The 22,454-nt window shown below is 50.8% G+C and overlaps 2 protein-coding genes across 8 annotated transcripts in view; one reads left to right on the top strand and one right to left on the bottom strand.

Annotated features, from left to right (window-relative positions):
• SPATA22 (spermatogenesis associated 22) lies at positions 1-14,505 on the bottom strand. Of its 4 annotated transcripts, none has more exons than XM_072618981.1 (8): positions 14,331-14,505; positions 13,114-13,218; positions 7,135-7,195; positions 6,926-7,021; positions 4,140-4,401; positions 3,367-3,496; positions 1,692-1,789; positions 1-358 (listed from the first exon to the last, which is right to left on the bottom strand). In XM_072618981.1, exons 1-8 carry the CDS (start codon positions 14,371-14,373, stop codon positions 167-169), a joined length of 987 nt encoding a protein of 328 aa, XP_072475082.1. In that variant the 5' UTR covers positions 14,374-14,505; the 3' UTR covers positions 1-166. The 4 variants fall into 4 exon arrangements, with proteins under 4 accessions (XP_072475082.1, XP_072475081.1, XP_072475085.1 ...); XM_072618980.1 differs by having other exon boundaries at positions 4,131-4,401; positions 14,331-14,486; XM_072618984.1 differs by lacking the exons at positions 13,114-13,218; positions 14,331-14,505 and adding an exon at positions 8,365-9,820 and having other exon boundaries at positions 4,131-4,401.
• The window catches only part of ASPA (aspartoacylase), a 20,307-nt gene continuing 11,585 nt past the window's right edge, over positions 13,733-22,454 (top strand). Inside the window, exons 1-2 of one of the 4 annotated variants that reach the window (XM_072618988.1) lie at positions 13,733-13,812; positions 19,065-19,324. In XM_072618988.1, the coding sequence (XP_072475089.1) occupies positions 19,089-19,324 (236 nt within the window). In that variant the 5' untranslated portion in view covers positions 13,733-13,812; positions 19,065-19,088. Of the gene's footprint in view, positions 13,813-14,516; positions 14,712-14,741; positions 14,894-17,346; positions 18,716-19,064; positions 19,325-22,454 lie in introns of those variants that run through there. The other 3 variants (XM_072618985.1, XM_072618986.1, XM_072618987.1) reach the window with 3 other exon arrangements.

Below are 22,454 nucleotides of genomic sequence, written 5' to 3' on the forward strand. Positions count from 1 at the left end.
TGCTGAAACTAAACTCACTTTATTTACAAAAGATGACAGAATTATAAACAGGCTAACCTGATCTAAACCTACCTATGTAATAAATAACAGAAAAACTGAGAAATCCAACCTCCAACTACCATAGAGGCACTTAACGAGCCATTCAGGGATCTGCAGGCTTGTCTGCTCACATCTCTCGCACAGCGCTGGTATGATAGGACATCCTGGCATCCGTGGTCCTGACAAACTCCTGGAATGTTCTCTGCTCAGAAGCGGATGCAGGCCTGACGGACACACATTGGAGGAGGCCCTTCTTTGGGTCGTAGCTGCCCACACACCGATGCACTCGGCCTCTGATCAGCCTTGGAAGCTCGCGGTCCTGGTGAGAAAGCCGCATGGCAAATGAAGTCTAGTCTTCTCAACAGATCCCAGGCCAGTCATTTCACACGGTCACTAGTTTAGAGCTAGAAGCAATCTTAGAGACCATCCTCTCTAACCCCCTTATTTTACAGATGAGGAAACTGAGGCCCAGAAAGGTTAAGGGTTACACGGTGAGTGAAGGCAGATGTCTTTCTGACTCCACCCCTGCTCTCTCTCTGTTCTATACCAACACTGCATATGATGAGGAGCACTGACTTAAATAATTAAGAACTGTAGCTCATCCACATGTCTGAATCAAGCTTGGGATGGTGAGAAAACGTTGAGTGATTTTCCCTGCTGCTACGACCCCCAGCCCCTCTGACTTCTGCCCTGCTTGATCACATCTGGAGGGTGGGGTGCCCCCTACTAAGAAGAAGATGGACAATCTGAAGAGAGGAAGGTGATGGAAATCACAATGGACCAGGCAGAGAAAAAAGAGGAAGAGACCTGAAAGCTGAAGAAAGAGGCAGCAGGGGCCCTGGGGGAGCACTAGTGTGCAGGCTGAGTGCCCCTTACGCTGCCATTCTCACCCTGGCAATCACTGCCCTGCAGGGTCTCAGTTTCCTCCTCTGGCTCTCCATCTGGACTCCCATGGCTCCAGACAGTGAGCAAAAGTTTGCTCTCAGGACTCCACTCCAAAGTGTAATGCCCCTGCCCTTCCCAGAGGCTACTGTTGAAAGCCTCTAAGTCATTCCTGGATGACCACCTGTTAGAAGGTGGGGAGCAAGTCTGGATGAGGAGGTGCCTCCAACTCAGAAACTCAAGGATTCAAGTCAGGGAAAATGTGGCTTATTTTTTTAAAGATGAGGTAAGAAAATGAGGGAGTCTGTGGGACTCTGTACAGACCAGAATGTGAGCAGTGAAGGGGACCCTAGTTTGTTCAGTGAGAGGCCTGGCCTGGCACCTGGTCAGGATCGGCCTCAAGGAGGAATCCAGCCTGCCAAGCTATCCTGGATAGATCTCAGCCCCTGGGCCCTCCCCAGCTGCAGCCCCAGGCTGTCCTTCCCACTGCTCAGCTCTCAGCCCCGTGTCCTCTGATGCCACAGTACTTTCTTTCTCTTAAATCTAAATGTTACCTTAACAATGTAGTCTGATGACTGGACTCGTGTGCATAAAATGTATTTTTTTAAACAGGTTCCTTTCAACTACAAGATTATGTGGTTTCAATAATAAAAATCTGCAAGGAAAACATGATTTTTTTTTCACCTTTGCACTTATTTGGGATGCTGGAGGAAAGGTTTCCACTCTGCTTTTTGATTGGCCCCTTAAGTCAATGCTAAACAAATACTCACGATTTCATAAAACACACAAGGCACAGTATTCTTTCCATCTCTCAGGAGAAACGTCTTGGCCCCATGTGCACCTGATGTAACAGCTGAGTCGAGAACGGCTACCCGCAGGGAGGAAAGAACACAGTGATTGTCTAAAACAGTAACTGTCAAGGGAGGGTCCACCTAAGCTAAGGGCCTTGGATTTGTTCACACTGGGGCTGAAGAACAGGGCACAGAAGTGAGCCAGGGGTGGGACACCAGGATCAGACAGCCATCTCCGAGAAGTCAAGGCCCCCACAAGGTCTGTTTAATGGGCCAAGGCCCATTTCTCTATCTCAGTGTGTCAGCTGAGAAGATGGCTAGGAACCAGTCATGGGGGCCAGGTTAACAAACCATGGGGTATCTGCCAGTAATCTGCAAGGAGCTAGGGGGGCAGCATTGGGGGAGAGGTGGGCCCAGCTGCACTCCCTCAGGCTTTTCTGGTGAGCCACTGAGCATTTCTTGCCTATAAAAGCCTTGGGGAGAGAGCACTCGCTCCCAATCCTGAGCAAATGAGTTCAGGCTGCTGTCCAGTCCTGTGTAGACTGTTCAGTTTGTACATTCAGCTTTCACCAAAGTGCTGGGTTGCAGAACTGGCTGCCACTGGATTGTGGGCTGACCACTCCCTGTGGGTGGCTGTGGAAAAGAGTTGACTCCCAGGGAAAGATGGGACTTGGAAGCAGCCAGGACAGTAAGGCTGTGCTACATCAGCTCCATGTTGCCTATGAATGTTCACCCTGGGCTTCAGAGAATGACCAGTCATTGCATGATTTGCACATGGCTCCAAATGACAAATTCTCCATCTGCCCATTTTTCCAAATGCGCCAAATTCCCCTAGAACTGAAGGGCCCCAAGAGTTGTGGCAATTAGATTCTGCCGAGGCTGATTCCCCACCTTGACCACCCCCCCAACCCAAGGAGGCCACATCAGGGCCAAAGGTGACTGCCAGAAGCACACTGCAAGGGCTGTCACAGTCTGTGATGGGAGCCTGGGGTGGGGATAGGGCTGGGTCTACCTGGCTAGGTCTGAAGAGCCCCAGTTCAGCTCAACTCCAAGGGAAGAACACTGAGGCCCCCGAAGCACCTGAAAGCCATCTGACAAATCATTGACAGATCCTTGGATCCTCCCAGGACAGTTAGGCTCCCTTCAGTGTGACTAATGAACCATCTCCCCAAGCGATGGGCATCGCTTGAACTCAGGCTGCACACTGCCACTGGGCTGGAACCAACGACCCCATTTCACAGATTTAGAGCTCAAGGAGTCCTTCTGCCCTGAGGGCAGTTCCCAAGGGATCCTCTATCCCACAAAGACAAGGTCATTAAATCAATTAGGGAGTTCTCTTTTAGACTGACTCCAATTCACAATTCACACAGATTTAACATTTGACATTCCCTTGAGAGAATACAAGCTCCTTGAGATCACGGATTGTTGGGCTGTTTTCATTTTTGTATCCTCAGAGCCTAGCTCAGGATCTGGCATACAGTGAGTGCCTTATAAAACAAGCCTCCTTTCCTCCCTCCCCACCTTCTTCCATTCCTTCCTTCCCTTTTCCCTCCCCTTCTTTCTTCTTTTCCTCTTCCCACTTCTATCCCTCCAGGTCTTTCTTCCCTCTGCCCCAGACCTCCTTCTCCTTGCCTCCTTCCCCCTCCATACCCACCTAGCACTTCAAAGAGCAGTGGGCAGTATGCCAGGCGTTCCTTCCAGTGCTTCATGCTTTCAATGCCCGCAGGGAGAATTCTAAGAGAAGGCTGGTCTTCCTTCAGCATGAGCCGGCGCCCTCCCACTTCCTAACAGGGGGAAAAGGATTTTGGAAGCAGAAGTTACCCCCATGTCCAGAAATTCCTCCAGTTCTTGCTGCCTACCAGGGACATACCCAGAAGCCATGCTCCCTGCCAGATTATGGGCTGAGAACAGCTCTTGCTTGATAGGTCACCGAGTCAGCAGATCAGGGAGGACCTGGAGAAATGGACTTACAAGGCAGAGGGGGAATGACCAGGAATTTGGGGAATTACGGGAAGCGACAAGCCATGGATAGTCTTGTTCTAAAGCACCCACATTCTTGACAGCAACAAAGGGGTCCCCAGTGAACTGGAGATACCATGGGTCCTGATGTGTGTGTGAGCCCATGGCTCAGACATCTGGGTCTAGTAAATAAGACGTCCACAGGTGCTGGTACCAAGGGCATGGGCCTTTTTTATCTTTATCATTTGCTATTTGTTTCTATCAAATGAAATGTCTCCTGGAGCACTTTGCAAAATTTAAAACACAATGAAGATGTCGCTTGTCATGGTTAACATGGAGCCAAGTCTGTTTTTTTGCCTGTCAGTCAAGAAGTCAGGAACTTCCTCAGGAAGTGCTTGCTCTGGGTTGGGAGCAGGCCAAGGGGCTGGGGCTGCAGAGAAGGCACAACCTAGAATTTACCTTACTGACCTTTTCCTCCCGACCATTACCAATGGGTTTTCTCTTAAGTTGACTTGGTTGAGAACTGCATTTCACCATGTGCAATGAGCTACTTCTGTTCCCCAGAGCTCGGGCACTGGCCACCTGAGCATGGTCAGCTTGTCTCCATTTCGGATTTGTTTCCAGAGTCACCAGACCAGCGCTGGGCCAACTGTTGGCCACTGAACACGAGCTTTTCCTCTGAAGTGTAAACTCATTTCCATCCCAAGCCTTTGTGCTCTCTTCTCTATGGCTGGAACATCATGAGACAATTTTGAAATTAGTTTTTAGAAAGGTCTTCTCCGATTTTTAAGAACTTCAATAAGAGATCTCCATTTAAACCACCCCACCCCACCCCGCAAGCTTCTAGGTGCACCCTGTAAGTTCACAGCCTGGAGGGAGAAGAAGGGTGACTCCAGACTATGAATCATGAGGACAAAGAAGCAGGGGCTTCCTAGCGCCACCACAGCACTAGAATTGCAGGTCACGCCTCTCCATTGAGCCTGGTTCTACAGCACTGGGCATGGCAGGGCATTACATAGAACAAAAGACCACACTGGGGAACTTCCAGGATCTTGAGCTCCACACCAAGCCCAGAGCCAAATTTCTGCATCCGTTATACAGTTGGGTTCTTAAGTGGGTCCAAATACAAGCCAATATGGAAACCTAGGGAGGGCACATGGGCAAATCTAGTACCATAGGATTTTTCCCCATTGGTCACCGAGCAATGAACATGTTAAACTATAATAACTAGCAGCCCAGGCTAACTATGGCTAACCCAGGCCTGAGGAAACAGCCCTTGGATTCAGACGCCATGCTTGATTTTCCTACTGCAGATGTGGTCGAGACCTATGAACACATGGGGCCAAAGTGCTCCAATGGGAAAGGGAGGGGCAGAACTCAGCCAGGGCTCCTGCTTGGACTGTCTGTCTCCAACGCCATGTGACCTCGGGGCGTCAGAAGTCTGGGGAGTGGTGGTCATGGACGGTAACCAAAGGGCCTTGTATGAACTGCTGCAGACCTGGGTGGAAAACCTTTGGAGGGGAGGAGGTGGCAGTCAGGTTACTTCAGTTTCAAGTGACAGTTACACCATCAGGCATGTAAGAGGAGAGAAGAGTAGGCCCCATAATGGCAAATACATATTGCTATTATTGCATACTGACTGATTCATTTAACCTGAGTAAACATTTTTCATCACTTCTGGTACATTTTCAAGAAAATGGACAAAATCCCAAAAGCAGACAAAATTTGAAATACCACAAAAAATAACAAAACTGTTGCAAATGACTAAAAAGTGCTTCATTTGTTCAATCAAATTGGTTAGCATTGGCTCCTTCCCAGGGGACCTCCTGCTTCAGCTCTGGAGGCAATGATGTCAGAAAGAAACACAAGCAGGAAGCTGCCTATGTACCTGGATCCTGGAGTAAAGGGAGGCGGACACTCCTCAGTTTTTCCCTCCTTATCTGCTGACGGTGGGGCAGGAAATTACCTGCTGCAGGAAGACTCCTCGGCCCTGGACAGCACCTGGGTCCTGACTACTGCCTCTCCTACCCCATCTTTACCATCATCACAGATCGGGGAGAAGCAGACTCCAAATCTGGCCCTATTTGTAGATCCCTGGTGCAGATCTCGGGCCTACCTGGCTCGCCATAAGGACTCCATAAAAATACTTGCTGACTGCCTGGTCCTTTAACAACCTTTGATCCTCCGCCCCCTCAAACTGTAGTTCTGTGGCTTTTCTCCTTTTTGAAGCCAAACTCCTAGAAAACAGAGAGGGGGACTCCACCATCCCTGATGATCCCTGGGAGTCACAGCCTGACTCAGAAAAACCCCTGCTGTCTGCCATCTGAGGCTGTGGGCCTCATCACCCCACTCACTTCTCCTCTGGGGGTACCCCTCTGGACCCTGCTGGCCACGGGCTACCTTGGCTCCTCAGATCCTGTTCCCTTCAGGCTTACCTGGACCATCCTTCTTGGGTCTGTCTGGGGTCTCTCCTCATCTCTCAGACCCCTCTGGCTGTTCTTTTCGCTACTTTGGGTTCCACATGGGTAGAGAGACTCCCAGATCTAACCTTCCTGAGTCCCAGTCTGACCTCACTCACCAGTTGCCTGCCGGACACTCGGAGCCCACTCACTCTCCACCAGTGCTCTCCTCCCTCTCCTGACTTTTCCCTGGTATTCACTCTGCTTCCCAGTCTCCTGATTCATGCAGAGTACCAGCATCTTTCTGGTCCCCAGGCTGACATCCCTCATCCCTCACCCCACTTCCCATAAGGCCAAGTCCTCTCTGTTCCCTTGGCCACTCCCCCAGGCCAGGCCCTCTTCCCCTCTCACCTCTAACAGTTTCCTCATTTCCGGCTCAGATCATGTTATTACTTTACTCAGAGCTCTTCAGGGGGTCCTGATGGCCTCCAGGAGGACACACACACACACACACCCTGGGCTGCCCTAAAGCCCTCCCTCTCAGCTGCCTGTCATTTCATGACTCTCCTTCACTGGTACTTACTCACTACCAGTTGTTCCCTGAAGGTCTTTGGGCATGTCCCCTGGCTGGCTGGCCTTCCTTACCTCCACCTTCTACCCAAAGCCTTCCCTGGTTCCCCCTCCTGGAGAGTATGGGCACCTTGCCCAGTGCCCTGCACACGGCAGGGACTTAATAAATGTGGGCTGAACAATTCCTACTAATGAGGCACTTCCCTCAAAACAAGGTTATGGTTATCCTCATTTTTCAAATGAGGAGACTGAGGTTCAGCCAGTGAGACTTAGAATCGTACTCACCTCCAGCTACTCCAATTGTGACTTCCTGCCACACCCAGTTGGTCTTGGTTAAACCCACTCTCTTGCTTTAGATGAGGGACAGTAGGTGACTGTTGCCTTTCAAAGAAACATTTCTAAATGTTGATATTAATTAGTAATGTAAGTAGCACATTTGGAAACATAAAATAAATGTATATGAAAGTCATCAGCAAACACCACAAATCAGTTACCCAGCATTCGTCATTGTCTTCAATGGCGGCATCTCGGGCTTCGTCACTTCCCAGACAAAATCTAAAAGCCAAGGAGACAAGCAAGCAAATGTTCACAAGAGGTGAGATGCGTCCAAGACAGATTTTATGTCCCCAGCCCCGCCCAGCCCATGAACTTCTCTGTGAAATTCATTCCCACGCCCATCCAAACCGCTGCCTTGGGACGCTTGCACTGTGCTTGCTTCTATTGGAAAGGGAAGGATGGCATTTCCTCTTCAATGAAACAAAGGGCTTTAGAATCGGAAGGCATGCCCTGAAGTCCACCTCATCATTTTGGAGATGAGGAAGCTGAGGGGTGGGTGTCGTGGGGGCCTGCTCACAATCCCTCATGCACTGAGCTCTGCACAAGGCAGGATGTGTGAGTGCACAGGGTTTAACAAGACTCCTGTGGTTGATGATTAGTAATAATTGAGGAAACCATCTGAGCTTCTCAATTTATTAGTTAAACAGGCATGATAAACAAGTCAATGGCCTCCCTGGTCAGTCCAAAGACTCTGGATACAGAGTGAGACAGAGTTTTACATATTAAAAACAATAAATCAAATAAAATCAGCTAATTAAAATAAAACAATTAGTTAGGATCCAAAATGAGCTAATCTGATTTCTAACCAGAGGAAAAACTAGGGACTTTCTGAGTTGAGTGGGGGAAAGCACACAATTCACTGAAACCAGAAAAATGGTAGCCCACTCCCCACAAGGGTCTGTATTCAATCAAAGGTACAAGGAAGCAACAACTGGCAATCAGTATGGTGTCAGTTTTCAAATAAGATATAGAGATTGCTTGAGATATGTAACCGAGAAGGTTTCTTGCATCAATTTTCAGATCTAACCTGGTTTCAGGTCTGCATACCCCAGGTCCTCAGTTAAACTCTCTAAGCAGCAGGTAGAGGGGATCCAGCTTCCCAGCCTCATAGGGCTAAGTTCAAATAAAGTGAGAAAATTTTCTCCCAATTCCCATAACTGAATAAAGTTTTCTGACAAGACATTGGACTAGGTCCATAATTGAACAGAAAGGGCCCAAAGCTAGCTCTAGAATTGGGTCCTAACACTGTGTCAGTGGGGTTCACCAAAACTCCTTCATTCCTCCTTCCTTTCTGCTCTCCAGGACAAAGAAGGCCAGAACAGAGGTGAGGATCAGCCTTTCTGATAATCCTCTGATGAGTACCACCAATCAAGTAAGGCTGTGCTTACCCAAGGAGTTTGCCAGTCATGATGGACATCCAGCATGGAGTTCAAACAGGAGAGAGCCTGCCTAGAGAGGGGAAGTCCTTCAGGTGCTCTGAGTTTCAGGAGTTCACGTATTGAGTCAAGCCCAGAAGGCCTCAGTAGTAAGAGTGCCGACACCTAACAATCCCCAGTGAATGAAAATGCCTGTTGTGCAGACCAGATCTACGGACGGAGAAGCTGCCAACGCGCCTGCCTCCAGATGCCTATCTCTTAATCAGGAAGATGAACAGAGCAGGAGCTGGGAGCAGGAACAAGTTTGGGAACGGTGTAGCTTTGTCAATGGCTCCAAGCTTCTCTATAAAAGATGGACCCATCTTCCTAATGGCAAGTCTTCCAGTGACAGTGGCTGTGTAGTAGTGACAGACCACTACATCCCCAGAGAAACAGAAATGCAGAGAGCCATCCAGTGTGTATCAAGCAGCAGCAGGAGCAGCAGCACAACATTGGGACAAATTCCACCTATGTGGCATGAACAGCACGAGCAAAGAGCTTTACAACTGGAAACTGTATCAGACTGGGCATGACACAAGGCATCGATAACAGATGGATGGTCCCAGGCTCTCACCCCTGGGTGGGCCCTCTGGAGACAACATGTGGGAGGACCTGGGCATCCACACAGGTCTTGACCTCTGGAGCACCTACAAGCTCTCCCTCTCCATAGTCCAGAACTCGGAAACTCCTCTGACCCTGATTTCCTCTTTCTATCTTTCCCTGGATCTTGACCTCCCAAACTTACACTTCATGGTCACTGTACTCTTCTCTGCTTTCCTGGTCCTTCCTCCCTCCTCTGGCCTAAGGCCATTCCCAACCTTCCATCCTTGAATCTCTTGCTTCCATCATTCCCCACCATCTTTTTTTTTTAGTCTGTCAACAAGCACTTTAAAAATATTTTATTTTTCCTCCAATTACATGTAAAAACAATTTTAACATTTGTTGTGGAGGTTTTTTGAGTTTTGAGTTCCAAATTCTAACCCTCTTTCCCTCCCCTCTCCCCTCCCTTACAGGGTAAGGAATCTGACATAGATTATACATGAGCAATCATGTAAAACATTTCCATATTAGTCATTTTGGGCAAAAAGACTCGAACAAAAAAGAAAGAAAAAAAGTGAAAAACTAACGTTTCATCTCTATTCAGACGGTATCAGTTCTTTCTCTGAAGACAGAGAGCATGCTTCAGCCTGAGTCTTTTGGGATTATCTTGGATCGCTGCATTGCTGAAAATAGCTAAGTCATTCACAAAACCCTTGTACAAAATTGCTGCTGTTGTGTACAGTGTCTTCCTGGTTCTGCTCACTTCAGTTTCCATCAGTTCAGGTAAGTCTTTCTAAGTTTTTCTGAACTCCACCTACTTATCACTTTTTTTTAAATTTTTTTTAATTTTTTAATGTTTAACAATCACTGCCATACAATTGAGATTTTATCCCCCCCCACCTACCCCCCACTACCCCCCTCCCTCCCCACGACTGCATACAATTCTGTATAGATTCTACATATACTTTCTTATTGAGTATATTTTCACTATAGTCATGCTATGTAGTCAGACTAAGATAAATGAAAGAAATCGTATAACAAATCAGAACATGATACACAAACACATACACATACACAAACATGATCTGCTACATTTTGTGAGTGACTTCCATATTTCTTTCTCTGAGTGTGGAAGGCATTTTGCCTTGAGAACCACCTTTGGGATTTTTTTTTTTTATAAGAAGTTTTTGCATTATTACAAAAATCCAAGTCTACCAGAAAAAACTCTCGCACACTGTGGTCGTTGCTGTGCACAAAGTTCTCCTGGTTCTGCTCCTTTCACTCAGCATCAGGTCATATAAGTCCTTCCAGGCCTCTCTGAAGTCTTCTTGTTCATCATTTCTTATGGCACAATAGTACTCCATTACATTCACATACCATAATTTATTCAGCCATTCCCCAATTGATGGACATCCCCTTGACTTCCAGTTTTTGGCAACTACATAGAGTGCTGCTATAAATATTTTTGTACATGTGGGACCCTTTCCCATTTTTATGATCTCTTGGGGATATAGTCCTAGTAGCGAAATTGCTGGGTCAAAGGGTATGCACATTTTTGTAGCCCTTTGGGCATAGTTCCAAATTGCTCTCCAGAATGGTTGGATGCGCTCGCAGCTCCACCAACAATGAATTAGTGTTCCAACTCTCCCACATCCTCTCCAGCATTTATCATTTTCTTGTTCTGTCATGTTTGCCAATCTTATAGGTGTGATGTGGTACCTCAGAGTTGTTTTGATTTGCATCTCTCTAATCAATAGTGATTTAGAGCATTTTTTCATATGATTATAGATAGCTTTAATTTCTTCCTCTGAAAATTGCCTCTTCATATCCTTTGACCATTTATCAATTGGGGAATGACTTGTATGATTATACATTTGGGTCAGTTCTCTATATATTCTAGAAATGAGGCCTTTATCCCCGAGCTTAGCTGTAAAAAATCTTTCCCAATTTACTACATCCCTCCGGATTTTGGTTGCATTGGGTTTGGTTGTGCAAAAACTTCTCAGTTTAATGTAATCAAAGTTATCCATTTTGCATTTCATAATGCTTTCTATCTCTCCTTTAGTAAAGAATTCTTCCCTTCTCCATAGATCTGATAAATACACTATTCCTTGCTTCTCCAGTTTATTCATGGTATCAATCTTTATACCTAAATCATGTACCCATTTGGACTTTATTCTTGTGTACAGTGTCAGGTATGGGTCTATGCCTAATTTCCGCCACACTGTTATCCAGTTTTCCCAGCAATTTTTGTCAAACAATGAGTTCTTATCCCAGAAGCTGGGGTCCTTGGATTTATCAAACAGAAGGTTGCTATATTCCTTGCCTACTGCATCTTGAGTGCCAAGTCTATTCCACTTGTCTACCTCTCTGTTTCTTAGCCAATACCAAGTGGTTTTGATAATTGCTGCTTTATAGTAGAGTTTGTGGTCTGGTAGCGCTAGGCCACCTTCCCAAGCATTTCTTTTCATTAGTCCCTTTGATATTCTGGACCTTTTGTTTTTCCAAATGAATTTTGATATTATTTTATCCAGCTCTATTATCACTTCTTATAGTACAATAACATTCCACTTCAGTCATATACTATAACTTGTTCAGCCATTCCCCAGTTGGTGGTGTTAACCATTACTGAGTTCATTCTAAGAAAGACAAACAAAGTTAGGCTGCATGTGCATTTTTAATTTATCTCAAAGCTGACAGAAAGCATCCCCTTAATTTCCAATTCTTTGCCACCACAAAAACGCTAGTATAGATATTTTTGTACATATGCGATGTATCCTTTTCCCTTTTTCTTGATCTCTTTGGGATACACACCTAAGAGTAAAACTAATGGATGAGAGGGATATAGGACATATATGTGCAATCTTGTAAAACATATTTCCATGAAAAAAGTTAAGTAAAAACCGTGTGCTTTGATTTGCATTGAGACTCTAATCAGTTCTTTCTCTGGATGTAGATAGCATTTTCCATCATGAGTCTTTTGTAATTGTCTTGAATCACTGTATTTCTGACAATAGTTCAGCTGTTCAGAATTGATCATCATTCATTCCCCTGGTTCTGCAGACTTCATTTTGCATCCGTTTCATGGAAGTCTTCCTAGGTGTTTCTGCAATCTGCCTGCTCGTCATTTGTCTCTCATTCACTTCTTGACACTGTACAATTTGGCTTCCAATGTTGTCACTCAGCTAGAACTGCTCTTCCCAAGGTAATCAATAATCTCTAGGTCTATTCTCAGTCCTCACCCTCCCAGGCCTCTCTGGGACATCTTCTTTTCTCACCCCACCTCTCCCTCCAAGTTAAGTCAATTGCCCAGTCTTGTCAATTCTACTTCCCCAACCTAACTCTGTCCTTAACCCTAACCCAGCCCTTTTCTACCCTCATGGGACCAGCCTGGTTCATCACCAACAGTCAAGGAAGTATGGCTGATTAGAAAATAACTGCTATCAGGATTCCATATCCATTTTTATATCACACTGGGTTTCATGTTGCTATCTTCCTCTGATTCAAAGTCTCCAGCACAGTAACAGGGGACCTGTGTTTGAGTCTTGTGTCTGCTGATGCTTCAGGGTCACCTCTGGTGTGTCAGCTACCTTTCCTAGGCCTCAGTTTCCTCATTTGTAAGAGGTTAGATTGGAGGCTCTCTAAAGTCATGTACAGCTCCGAAAACGATGAAATGTTTGTCCATTACATTCAGCCTAAAAATTGATACAAACTTGAATTCCCATTCATAGAATCAAGAAGGACATCAAGTCATCAGGTCTGGCCTCCCCCTAAGGAGAAATCCCTACTGCCCCCACTAACTGTCACTTCGGCTGCTCAGCTACAATGGACAACTGCTTTCTTAATTCTAGAACAACATTCGTGCTGTGAAATTCTGAGAACTCCAACTGGAACACTGGGAAAGCTGACGAAGTAGCACAAGTCTGTGCAGATTCACGAGTGTGCACATGCAAAGCTAAGGAAACTACTTTGAAGGCAGGAGATGGGAGGGAGGCACGAGCGGGATAAACCCCGGACGCAGCGGAGCTAACACAGACTCTAAAAGAGCCGTCTGTCCGTCCGTCCGGCTCACTTTGCTAGCGCACGCCGAGCAGACTCCGGCCGGAAAAAGGCAGAGATCTTCGCGGAGCTCGGTGGCGCCAGGGAAGGGCTGGCCCCTGCGGCCCCGCCCGCTTTCCTTACCCGTGGGCAGAGGAGGGAAATCCTGGGTTTCGGCTGAGCCTGGGCTGGAGGTGAAGGGCTGCCGGACCCTCTTCTTCTGATTGAACAGAGGAACGGGCAAACAGCCTGCGGGGAGAAAACGCCACCGTGGCCCTTCACCGCCCCATCCCCGCCTCCCCCAGCCCTACCATGTGCCACCTTCTCAGTGCTCCATTCAGTACCTCCTGGGTGCCAGGCTACCGGGGGAGGGGGGGAACCCGCTAGAGACCGCAGGATGGGAGCTCGGACCTGAAGGCGGCCAGTGAAGCCAGGGGGAGAAATGGGGAGAGGGCTAGGGGAGAGCCAGAGAGAATGCCCGGGGTCGGGGGTGGGGCGGCCCGGGGGCGGGGCAGCCGGGGGAGGGGGTGGGGGTGGGGCGGATGGGGGCGGGGCAGCCCGGGGGTGGGCCGGCACAGGGCGGGGCGGATGGGGGTGGGGCAGCCCGGGGGTGGGCCGGCACAGGGCGGGGCGGATGGGGGTGGGGCAGCCCGGGGGTGGGGCGGATGGGGGCGGGGCAGCCCCGGGGCGGGGCGGCAGGTGGGGCAGCCGATGTCACTGGACTGCAGCTACAAGACTAGAAAGGGGAAGAGGATCTCAGACTTATTCCTGGGGGGGGGAAATGTGTGGGACGTGGGCCATTTGTGATTGGGGGAGCGCCGGGAGCGGCCCGGGCGCTGGAGTGTAAGGAGCCTGGGGGCCATCCGGGGGTGCCCCCTGCGGGGCGGACGCTGAGACCCTCCGGCAGCAACCGCCCTGCCTCATACGGACGTTCCGAGAGGCCGCGCCTGCGCGGAAACGGTCTCAGGGATCTGGGGAGGGGGGGGTCCCTGTGAGGCTGACGTCATCCCAGACGGAGGGGACGGAGGGGGCTAACAGGGAGGGGTTGGGGACGAACCCGCCCCGGGCTCTTTGAATAGAAAGAGGCTCCGCCAGGTCCCGGCGGAGGCGGGGCCCAAAGGCCTCCCGGGGCGCACGCGCAGAGGACGGCACCAGCGGCCTCCCGGGGCGCACGCGCAGAGGACGGCACCAGCGGCCTCCCGGGGCGCACGCGCAGAGGACGGCACCAGCGGCCTCCCGGGGCGCACGCGCAGAGGATGGCCTCTGGCCGGAGCCGGCCCAGGGGCGGGACCTCGAGGCCTCCGGCCCCTGGGGACGAGGAGAGGCGGACCAGGGCGGGGCGAGGCGCACGTGCGCCGTACCTGCGGTCTGGCGGGCCAAGCCGCCAGGCACGCTCTTCTTCATGGCGGCGGCCGCGCTCTCTCGGCTCCGCTCCCGCCCCTTCAGGACACGCGCCCTCCGTGACCGATCGACTGACGGACTGACGAGCGCGAAGGACGGAGGCGCCGGCAGCTCTCGCTACTGCGCCTGCGCAACGGCTGCGCGCCCCGCCCTCCGTCGTTTCTCTGGGCTAGCCCCGCCCCTCTTCCGCCTCTCCCAAGCCAAGCCCCACCCGTCACTCAAGAGGCCCCGCCTCTCCCCGCTCGGCTCCCTCCCCAGGCCAGGCAAAAGCCCGCCCAGAGCGTAGAGCCCGCCCCCTAGAGGCCTCCAGTCGAAAGAGGGAGACAATCTATTAAGCCGAGGTAACGAGAGGCAGCAGAGGGCGCCAGCACCCCGGACCCGGCGAGGGCAGCCTGCCAGGCACTGGGCACAGCCTGGGCAAAGGCCTGGAGGCCGGAGAGGGAATGCCAGTTTGCCCTCCAGGGTCAATGCGGTCAGGGAGAGGAGGTGAAGGGCCCCTAACGGACAGTTCTGTGAGGGCCCGGTGAGCAGGGGCACCCCAGGGATTCCCTGCCCCCTCCCCTCTCCAGGAGCTCTCTCTGACTCTTCCTCCTTTGCACACAGGAGGCGCTCAATCGTTGCTCATTTTTTGGACCGAGGTGGGAAGGATGTGTTCAGAATCTCATGGGATGTCAAAACGTGTGTGCACTGACATTTTTAATAGGAGCCTGTTCGCAGCCCGAGCTTCCCAAGAAGACCAGCTTCAGAGAACAGAGTTCCCAGGCTGGGACCCTGCGAGTGCTTCACAAGGGTGCTGCCGGGAGGGTGGCAGGCACGGGGCACCCCGGCCGCAGAGGCACAAGGGGCTGCAGGGCCCCACCCCTCCCACCATCTCAGTCCTTGTCACTGGGGATATTCCTCTCCCTGTCTCCACGCTCCTGCCGTGGGCCTCGACTGGGCCTGGGGTGGGACCCTTCTGGTCACCCTTCACCCTGGTGACAAGCGCGGTGCTCTCCCAAAGGAAGATTGGAGGGGTCTGACTTTCCAGGGAAACTCGGGGCATGCCTAGTGTGGCCAGTTACCTTTCCTCCTGTCCCGGGTATGAGATGGGGGGCGGGATGGCCAGGAATGAATGCGTATCTCATGGGATCTCAGAGTCAGAGAGTCCAACTCCCTTATTTTACCAAAGAAGAAACTGGAGCTCAGAGCGGTAGCATCAGTTACTCGATCATCTGTGATATACCAGGCATTGTGCTAGGCGCTCGTGCTCAGGATGCCACAAGAGGCAAAAGACAATCCCTGCCCTCAAAGAGCTGGTAGTCTAACGGGTGAGGCAAGATGCAAACCGGATAAGCGGAAAGTAATCACCATAGGGAAGGTACTGACGTTGAGGGGTTAGTGAAGGCTTTCTACAGAAAAGATTTTAGTGGAGGCTTGAAGGAAGCCAGGGAGGTCAATGGAGTGGAGAAGGGAGAGCGTTCCAGGCATAGGGAAAAGCAGAGAGAATGGCCCAGGCTCAGAGATGGAGGGTCTTGTTCATGGCACAACCAGGCGGCCAGGGTCACTGGATGGGGTGAGAAAGGGCAGGTTATGAAAGGCTTTGAATGTCAAATATATATGATCCTGAAGGAAATAGGGAGCCCTGGAAGGGAAGGTGCGGGGAAAGACACGATCAGACTGGCTTGTTAGGAAAATCACTCTAGTGGCTGAATGGAGGGTGCACTGGAGTGGGGGGAGAGTTGGGGAGGCAGCCTTGCACCCCCTCCCTAGCCGCCGTAGCAGCTTTTGTAACAGTCGGGCCATGAGGTGATAAGAGTGCACCAAGGGGGCGCAGTAGCAGAGGAGAGAAAGGGGGGCTATTGGAGAGATGTTGGGAGGGGAAGTGGACAAGCCTTGGCACCACACTGGATCTGGGGGCTGAGGGAAAGGAAGGAGCCCAGAACGACTCCTAACCCTCTATAGTAATAGGGAAGATGGGAGGTGGGAAGGTTCGGGGGAAAGTTAACAAGATCCATTTTGGATTTGTTGAGGCATCCAGCCTGGAGGCCTGCAGAGAAATCAGGGTAGAAAAGGTGGATTGAGCATCCTCAGCGTGAAGGTGGTCCTTGAATCCCTGAGCGCAGCAGGACAGCAGAAGTGTATGCAGTCGCTCAGGCCAGGTCGGGGTGCGTCTCTGCTCTCCCTCGACACTGTGCCCAAGCGTGGCCATGCTGTTTGCCCAGGGTTCAGCATTCTATAACAGGTTGTTTCCCTGATCCTGATTCCTTCCCTCGCTATTAGCTTCCACAAGTTTTCCCTCAAACCTTCTGGCTTTTTTAAAAAGTAGGGCCTTGGGAAGCAGGGAGTGAGCCTCTTTGGGAAGTTAGCTTGCTCTAAGGGCATGAAAGACCTCCCACTCCAGCCCTCTGCCCATGTTTGGAAGTGCTCTCTGCTCCCGTCTGTTTTCTCCTGAGAGAACAAACTTGGTCCGTGTTGAAGGCAGCAACTGGCACTGTGGAAACCCCTTCCCTCTTCTCCCTCAAAGTTATACCTTGGTCCCTAAGAGGGAACCTTGGACCAAGTGGGTTTGGGGTGCCTCAGCCGACTGAGACTGGAGCAGAGGACGCTGTGGAGCAGCCTGTGCCTGTGCCCAGGAGGGTCCCGGGCCCCATCACGTCAGGGAGGAGGACGGCTGTGAGCACCGGCACCAGTTTGGGGCCCTGTCTGTAAGGCTGGACACCCTCCTGCTTGTCTAAGATGTTTAATGTAAGGGACGTGGGGCTAGCCGCTTTGTCCCTTTGGGGCATAGGTAATTATTTTGTCTGTCCTGGAGCTGTGTCAGAAGACAGAAAGAAGAAACAGTGTGTCTGTGGCGATGGGAGATGGGGAGAGAAGGAAGTCTGTATAACCAGAGCCAGAACGACTGCTCATGGGCTCCAAGGGCAGAGGACGTGTGGCACAGACAAGCCTGGTTGACCACAGTGGCTGGTGCCCTCTGTGCTTGAGGCTCAAGGGATGGAGTCATCCCCATAAGACCTTCCAATGAGGGCTGCTGCTGCTGGCCATTCACCCTGTCTAAGGAGTGAAATCTGAGTTCAAATCCTCCTTCAGACTCTTAATAACTGTGTGACCCTAGGCAAGTCAATAATCCAGTGAGTGCCAGTTACACTCTACGACCTGTACTGGGGATATGGAGACAAAAGCCAAACAGCCACTATCCTCACGGAACTTACCAAAACTGGGCCTGTGGCTTCTGGTGCTACTGAGAAACTCTCATATGGAATCAGGCCCTTCCCTGAAACCTGGAGCTTTTCCTAGAGGATTAAGAAGTGAAGTCCTACAGTCAGGTTGGGCAGAGGATCTGGGGTCTGTGATCCAAGACTATCTTTCAATCTACTGGTGGTCAGGAGATCAGAAAAGGCCTCAGCTTCCTCATCTGTAAAATGGGGTTGGCACCTGCCTCCTAATGTGGCTGTGCTGAAAAAGTGAGACAATGGACGTTGACCCTTAGCATGAGCTTGTCACTGTAACAAGACCACAGGGTAGAAATGTCCATCTCAGGAGTGAACTCCCTGAGGAGCCCTTCTGATGTTGTGGCAGCAACCCACAGATTGAAGAAGACTCAGTGAAAGGCAACCTCAGTCAGACTCTGACGACTTCCCCTCGTCTGCCTCCACTTTCTCATCTGCGAAATGGAGAGAACACCTCCTGCCCAGGGTGGCTGTGAGGATCCAATGAGAAAAGTTATCTACGGAAAGCGTTAAGGAATTCTGAGAGACCTTCATAAATATTCCCTTCCTTTGTTATTATCCGGTCAGAGGATTTGAGTTCAAATCCTTGCTGGGTCACCAATTCTGTGTGTGTGACCTCAGACAAGCTGCTCCAGCCCCCTGGACCTCCGTTTCCCCGTTTATTAAAGGAGTGGAATCAGACTCAACCGGAGCAAGGTTTCTGGGCTGCAGATTGCCTTAGGAAGCCAAAATTCCCATGGGTCTTCACTCCTGCTTCTTCTGTGGAACGTTCATCTCCCAGTATGTTTTCATCTGTTTGGGAGGGAGTGCTGCAGGCAGCGCTGGTTTGACACCTGCAGACTGGAGAGCTACAGAGCTTCTGTGTGCGAGCCCAGCAGCACCTAGCATTCTGATCACATTTCCTGCCCTTACTTGTTCATTAAGTCACCTTACAAAAAAAGGGGGGAAAGATTCAAAGAAAGTGAATTTGAATTCAATCTACAAATTCATAAAAATTCTTAAAACCAGCGTATATAAATACTTGTTCAATCAGGAAATGAGCCAGTCCACCAGTCAGGATCGGCCCCCATGTTAAATTGTGGCGACTGGATAGACGGTGAAAGATGCACCAGGCCCTCAGAGGAGAGGGGTTCCAGGCAAGTGGAGGCCTTTGCTAACCCCCATGGAGAGTGCTGGAGCCCCGGGACCCCCACAGCGAGGGCTGTGCAGTCCTGGTCTCGGTCAAGCCTCCGGCTCTCTGCTGAGTGCACTGAGGGCTGCTGACCATCTGAGGGAGTCAGAAGTCCGGTCAAAGACAGTATCTTGACTTGACATTTGCCTCTTAGGCTCCAAATATGGTAAATAAGGGGAGGAGGGCGAGAGGAGGGAGTGTCATCCCTGGGCCAGCCTCCCAGGAGGAACTTTGTCCAGGCCACTTTGGGTGCCCTGGAAGCCTTCTCGGGCTGCCTGGCCCAGTGACTGGAAATCTTCTCTTTGGGTTGGCAGAGCTGGTGAAGAGAGCTTGGGAGAATGGCCACCCTGCTTGGAGCCCAGACGCCCCTGAGAAGGGTGGCGATCTTTGGGGGCACCCACGGGAACGAGCTCTCTGGGGTGATTCTGGTCAGACACTGGGAAGAAGACGGAGTCGAGGTGCAGAGAGCAGGTCTACAGGTGAAGCCTTTCATCGCCAACCCCCGGGCCGTAGAGAAGGGCTGCAGGTACATCGACTGCGACCTGAACCGGGTCTTTGACCCTGCCCATCTATGGTAAGGAGGGTGCTAGGGTTGGGGGGTGGTGCTCTCCTCACCCGATGTCCTTCCCTGGGTGCCTTGTCAGCCCCTTCTGGCCTTTGACCAATCACACCCCTTAAGGAATTTCACATGTTCATGATAAACCAGAGGGGGTTCATGAACTTTGGAAGGTGCCTAGCTAGGTGTTGTTGGAGATGATCTGCCTAAAAAACAGTTACCAATTAGTTGATCAGACTCATACTATCACAGATGTTCCTGTTTTAATAATTAAACCCTAAAAAATGTTTTCATTGAACAAAAAGCTATTTTTTCTCTGTCCCAATTCCCTCCCCACCCCCTTTGTAACAAATATCCCGATTCCCACATTGGCCATGTCCGGAACCATAAGCTGCACCCTCCCCCGCAGTGTACCACCTCTGTGACAGGAGGTGGGCAGTACAGCTCATCCTGAGCTCTCTGCAATTCAGGTTGGTTGTTGCTTGAACCTTGTTTTTTATAGAAACTCATTTGGAAGCAGACTCTTATGTCCAGGGGCAGATGGGGCAGGGTGATGACCTCCGGATCTATTTCCTTCCCTTGGAGTAAGCCTAGGGGTGAGCACTTGGGACCCACTACTCTGGGCTGTGCTGCCCAGGTGGCTCACATTGCTCAGAAGGGGCCGGACCTACCTCACTGACCTTTGATCCTGTTCAAGCCCCCCAGACCCACACACACTGGCACTGCCTCTGTCACCAACGTGCTAGGGCCAGGCTGCACCTGTGCTCACCCCTGAACTTTCTCCAAGGCTGTATTAGTTCGTGCCTGTGCTAAGTATGAGACTGTGTGTCCAAATGCAGGGCAGGGACCCCCTGGAATCCCCCCCATGCCTGGAATGCTGTCCCTCCTGACCTGCCCCTCCACAGGCTCCCCCCAGAGGTCAGCAAGCTCTCCTCTTGTCTTTGTATTTACCTCTTCTGGCCCTCCCCCACCCCCAGCCCTGTGGAAGCTTCCTGAGAACAGGGGCTCTTGCTGATTCACGTTCAGGCCTGGTCTAGGTCTTGGCCCTCTGCCCACTCACTGCCCTGTGGAACCTTAACACCAGGTAAATGAAGGGGCTGCCAGGAGTTAGTGATCAATTGGGGATGGATTTCCAGAACAGTGGATTTCAAGTAAAAGAGGCGGACATTTCTGTGAGGTCATTGTCAGACTTGGGTCCTGATTTGTGTGATGGTGACGGATGAAAAGATGCTGGTAGTCTCAAGGAGCTTTGTTCTGCTGGGGGAGGGGGGTGGAGGGGGACAGAGGGATACCCAGAAGTGGTATCAGTCCAGGTGTGATGGTGGAACTGCTGCAGCAGGGCACAGGAGGGCTACCCATTTGTTTTCGGCTCACACTGACCTTCACGGGAGAGTTTTCTCAGAGGATGATGTTCTCCACCCACGCACTGTTGGGTAGGGTGCTGTGTTCACCCCTGTCCCAGGTGTCCCAACAAGGATAGCAGAATGCCCCCTCCTGGACCTCGGACCTCGAGCTACCCAGTGTGAGAGCAAACAGGACCTTAGACAAGAGCATGACAGTGTTGGGAGGGGCCTCAAGATCCTTGGGAGCAGGGGCGCTTCTGGGGGCTGTGAATTTTAAAGGAAGGCTTTCTTTATGATCCATGTATTTCATTTGTGCTTTTAACAATCTGATTCTGGGAAAGGCCCCTGTTCAAGCCTAGTCTCATCCATCCAAGGTCACAGAGTGCAGAAAAGGCAAGACTTGGAGGCCCATGCTCCCCAGATCAACAGAACCGATGCCATGGGCAGCCAGCCTTCATAAGGCAGTATCAGTCGAGGTGTGCAGGGAGAAGCCCACACCCCAAAACCAAACCAGGAGGTTAGGGCTGTCCCAGTCAGTACCAGCTGGGTCAATGGCTTTAGTCAGGAGACCTCTGGCTTGCCTGGGCTGACAGTCAGGTCCTGTGTCCAGAGGCTGGCTGCCTTCAGACCCTAAAGTTATGAACTACATTGATTTTGTGTGTGAGTGTGTGTGGTTATTGGAATGCACTGAAGAGGAGGCAGTGGGAGCTGGAGGAGAGATGGACAGAAAATGGCAGTGTTTTGCCACAGCATATTCTCTGAGTGGGAGGCTCAGAGCTATGAGGATTCTGATTCTTTTTTGCTGCTTCCCAAGGGAAAGAGGGAATACTTACTCATACCAGGGTTCCTGCTATGACAGGCTGGACTAGCACTCAGGTAGAACCTCTGCCATCTTGATGGGATTGGTTTGAGAGGAAATCCAGTCTCAGAAGGGAGGGGCCTGAGGGATGATTGGAGAGAACATGCCCCCAAGGGGGGGAGTTCAGCCCATAAAAAGGTTGGTATACCAATGTGTGGCACTCCACCCCTATCACTGCTAGATTGTGAATAAGGAGGTGACAGGCCCCTCTGTCCTCTGCTCTGTTTAGATGACACCTGGGGGGTCATGTTCAGTTGATTCCCTATCCCTAACCCTAACCCTAAAATGATTTCTGAATGACGCTAATATGACATTAAGTGCCATAGGAAGACAACCAGGCTGATAAAGGGTCTTGGGTCCGTGCTATACAAGCCAATGTGTCCCACAGAAGTGCCAGGCCACATGTTCCGCAGAGCCCAAGTCTCAGGCAGCTGCCCTCATGGGTCTTAGGTCTTTGTGGGGTGAGAGGTCACTGCCAGCCCCTCACCAGAACTTTCCACATTGCCAGGCTGCCCTACAGGGCCTTGGGTGAGTGAACGTTGAGTGAGAAAGAGAGTAAATGGGAAGAATCTTCCCTTTCTCACCGGAAAGCTTCGTTCATTCATTTATTCATTAACACACATTGATGCAATGCCTGCTCAGTATTCGGTGCGCTGCACTGAGTACTGGGGAATCATCAAAGATGAAAAGATCCAGTCCCTGCCCTCAGGAAGCTTACTATCCAGGAGGGATGATAATATAAACACAGATAAAACAATCTGGATGCAAAGAAATGCATAGACAGGGAGTTTGGGAGCTTGGGAGTCTGGACTTGAGAGTTCTCAAGGGACCTGGGGAAGGTTGGGGGAGGGGGAGAGGCAGACCCACCCAGCTGGCCTTGGAGGATGAGGGGTACATCAGCTGGCCCAAAGGGGAGGAAATGAGGGTAGGGAGGGTAAGTGTTGTG

Source organism: Notamacropus eugenii, chromosome 6, assembly GCF_028372415.1.
Source record: "Notamacropus eugenii isolate mMacEug1 chromosome 6, mMacEug1.pri_v2, whole genome shotgun sequence".
Classification (NCBI taxonomy): Eukaryota; Metazoa; Chordata; class Mammalia; order Diprotodontia; family Macropodidae; genus Notamacropus; species Notamacropus eugenii.

Excerpts from the sequence above, each read along its gene's own strand:
- SPATA22 (XM_072618980.1), bottom strand. The coding sequence starts at position 14,373 with ATGAAGAAGAGCGTGCCTGGCGGCTTGGCCCGCCAGACCGCAG. Across the intron at positions 13,219-14,330 it reads CTTGGCCCGCCAGACCGCAG|GCTGTTTGCCCGTTCCTCTG; the intron begins GTACGGCGCACG and ends TTCTCCCCGCAG. Across the intron at positions 4,402-6,925 it reads CACAATTGGAGTAGCTGGAG|CCATAGAGAAGAGAGCACAA; the intron begins GTGAGTACGATT and ends ATGATGTTCCAG.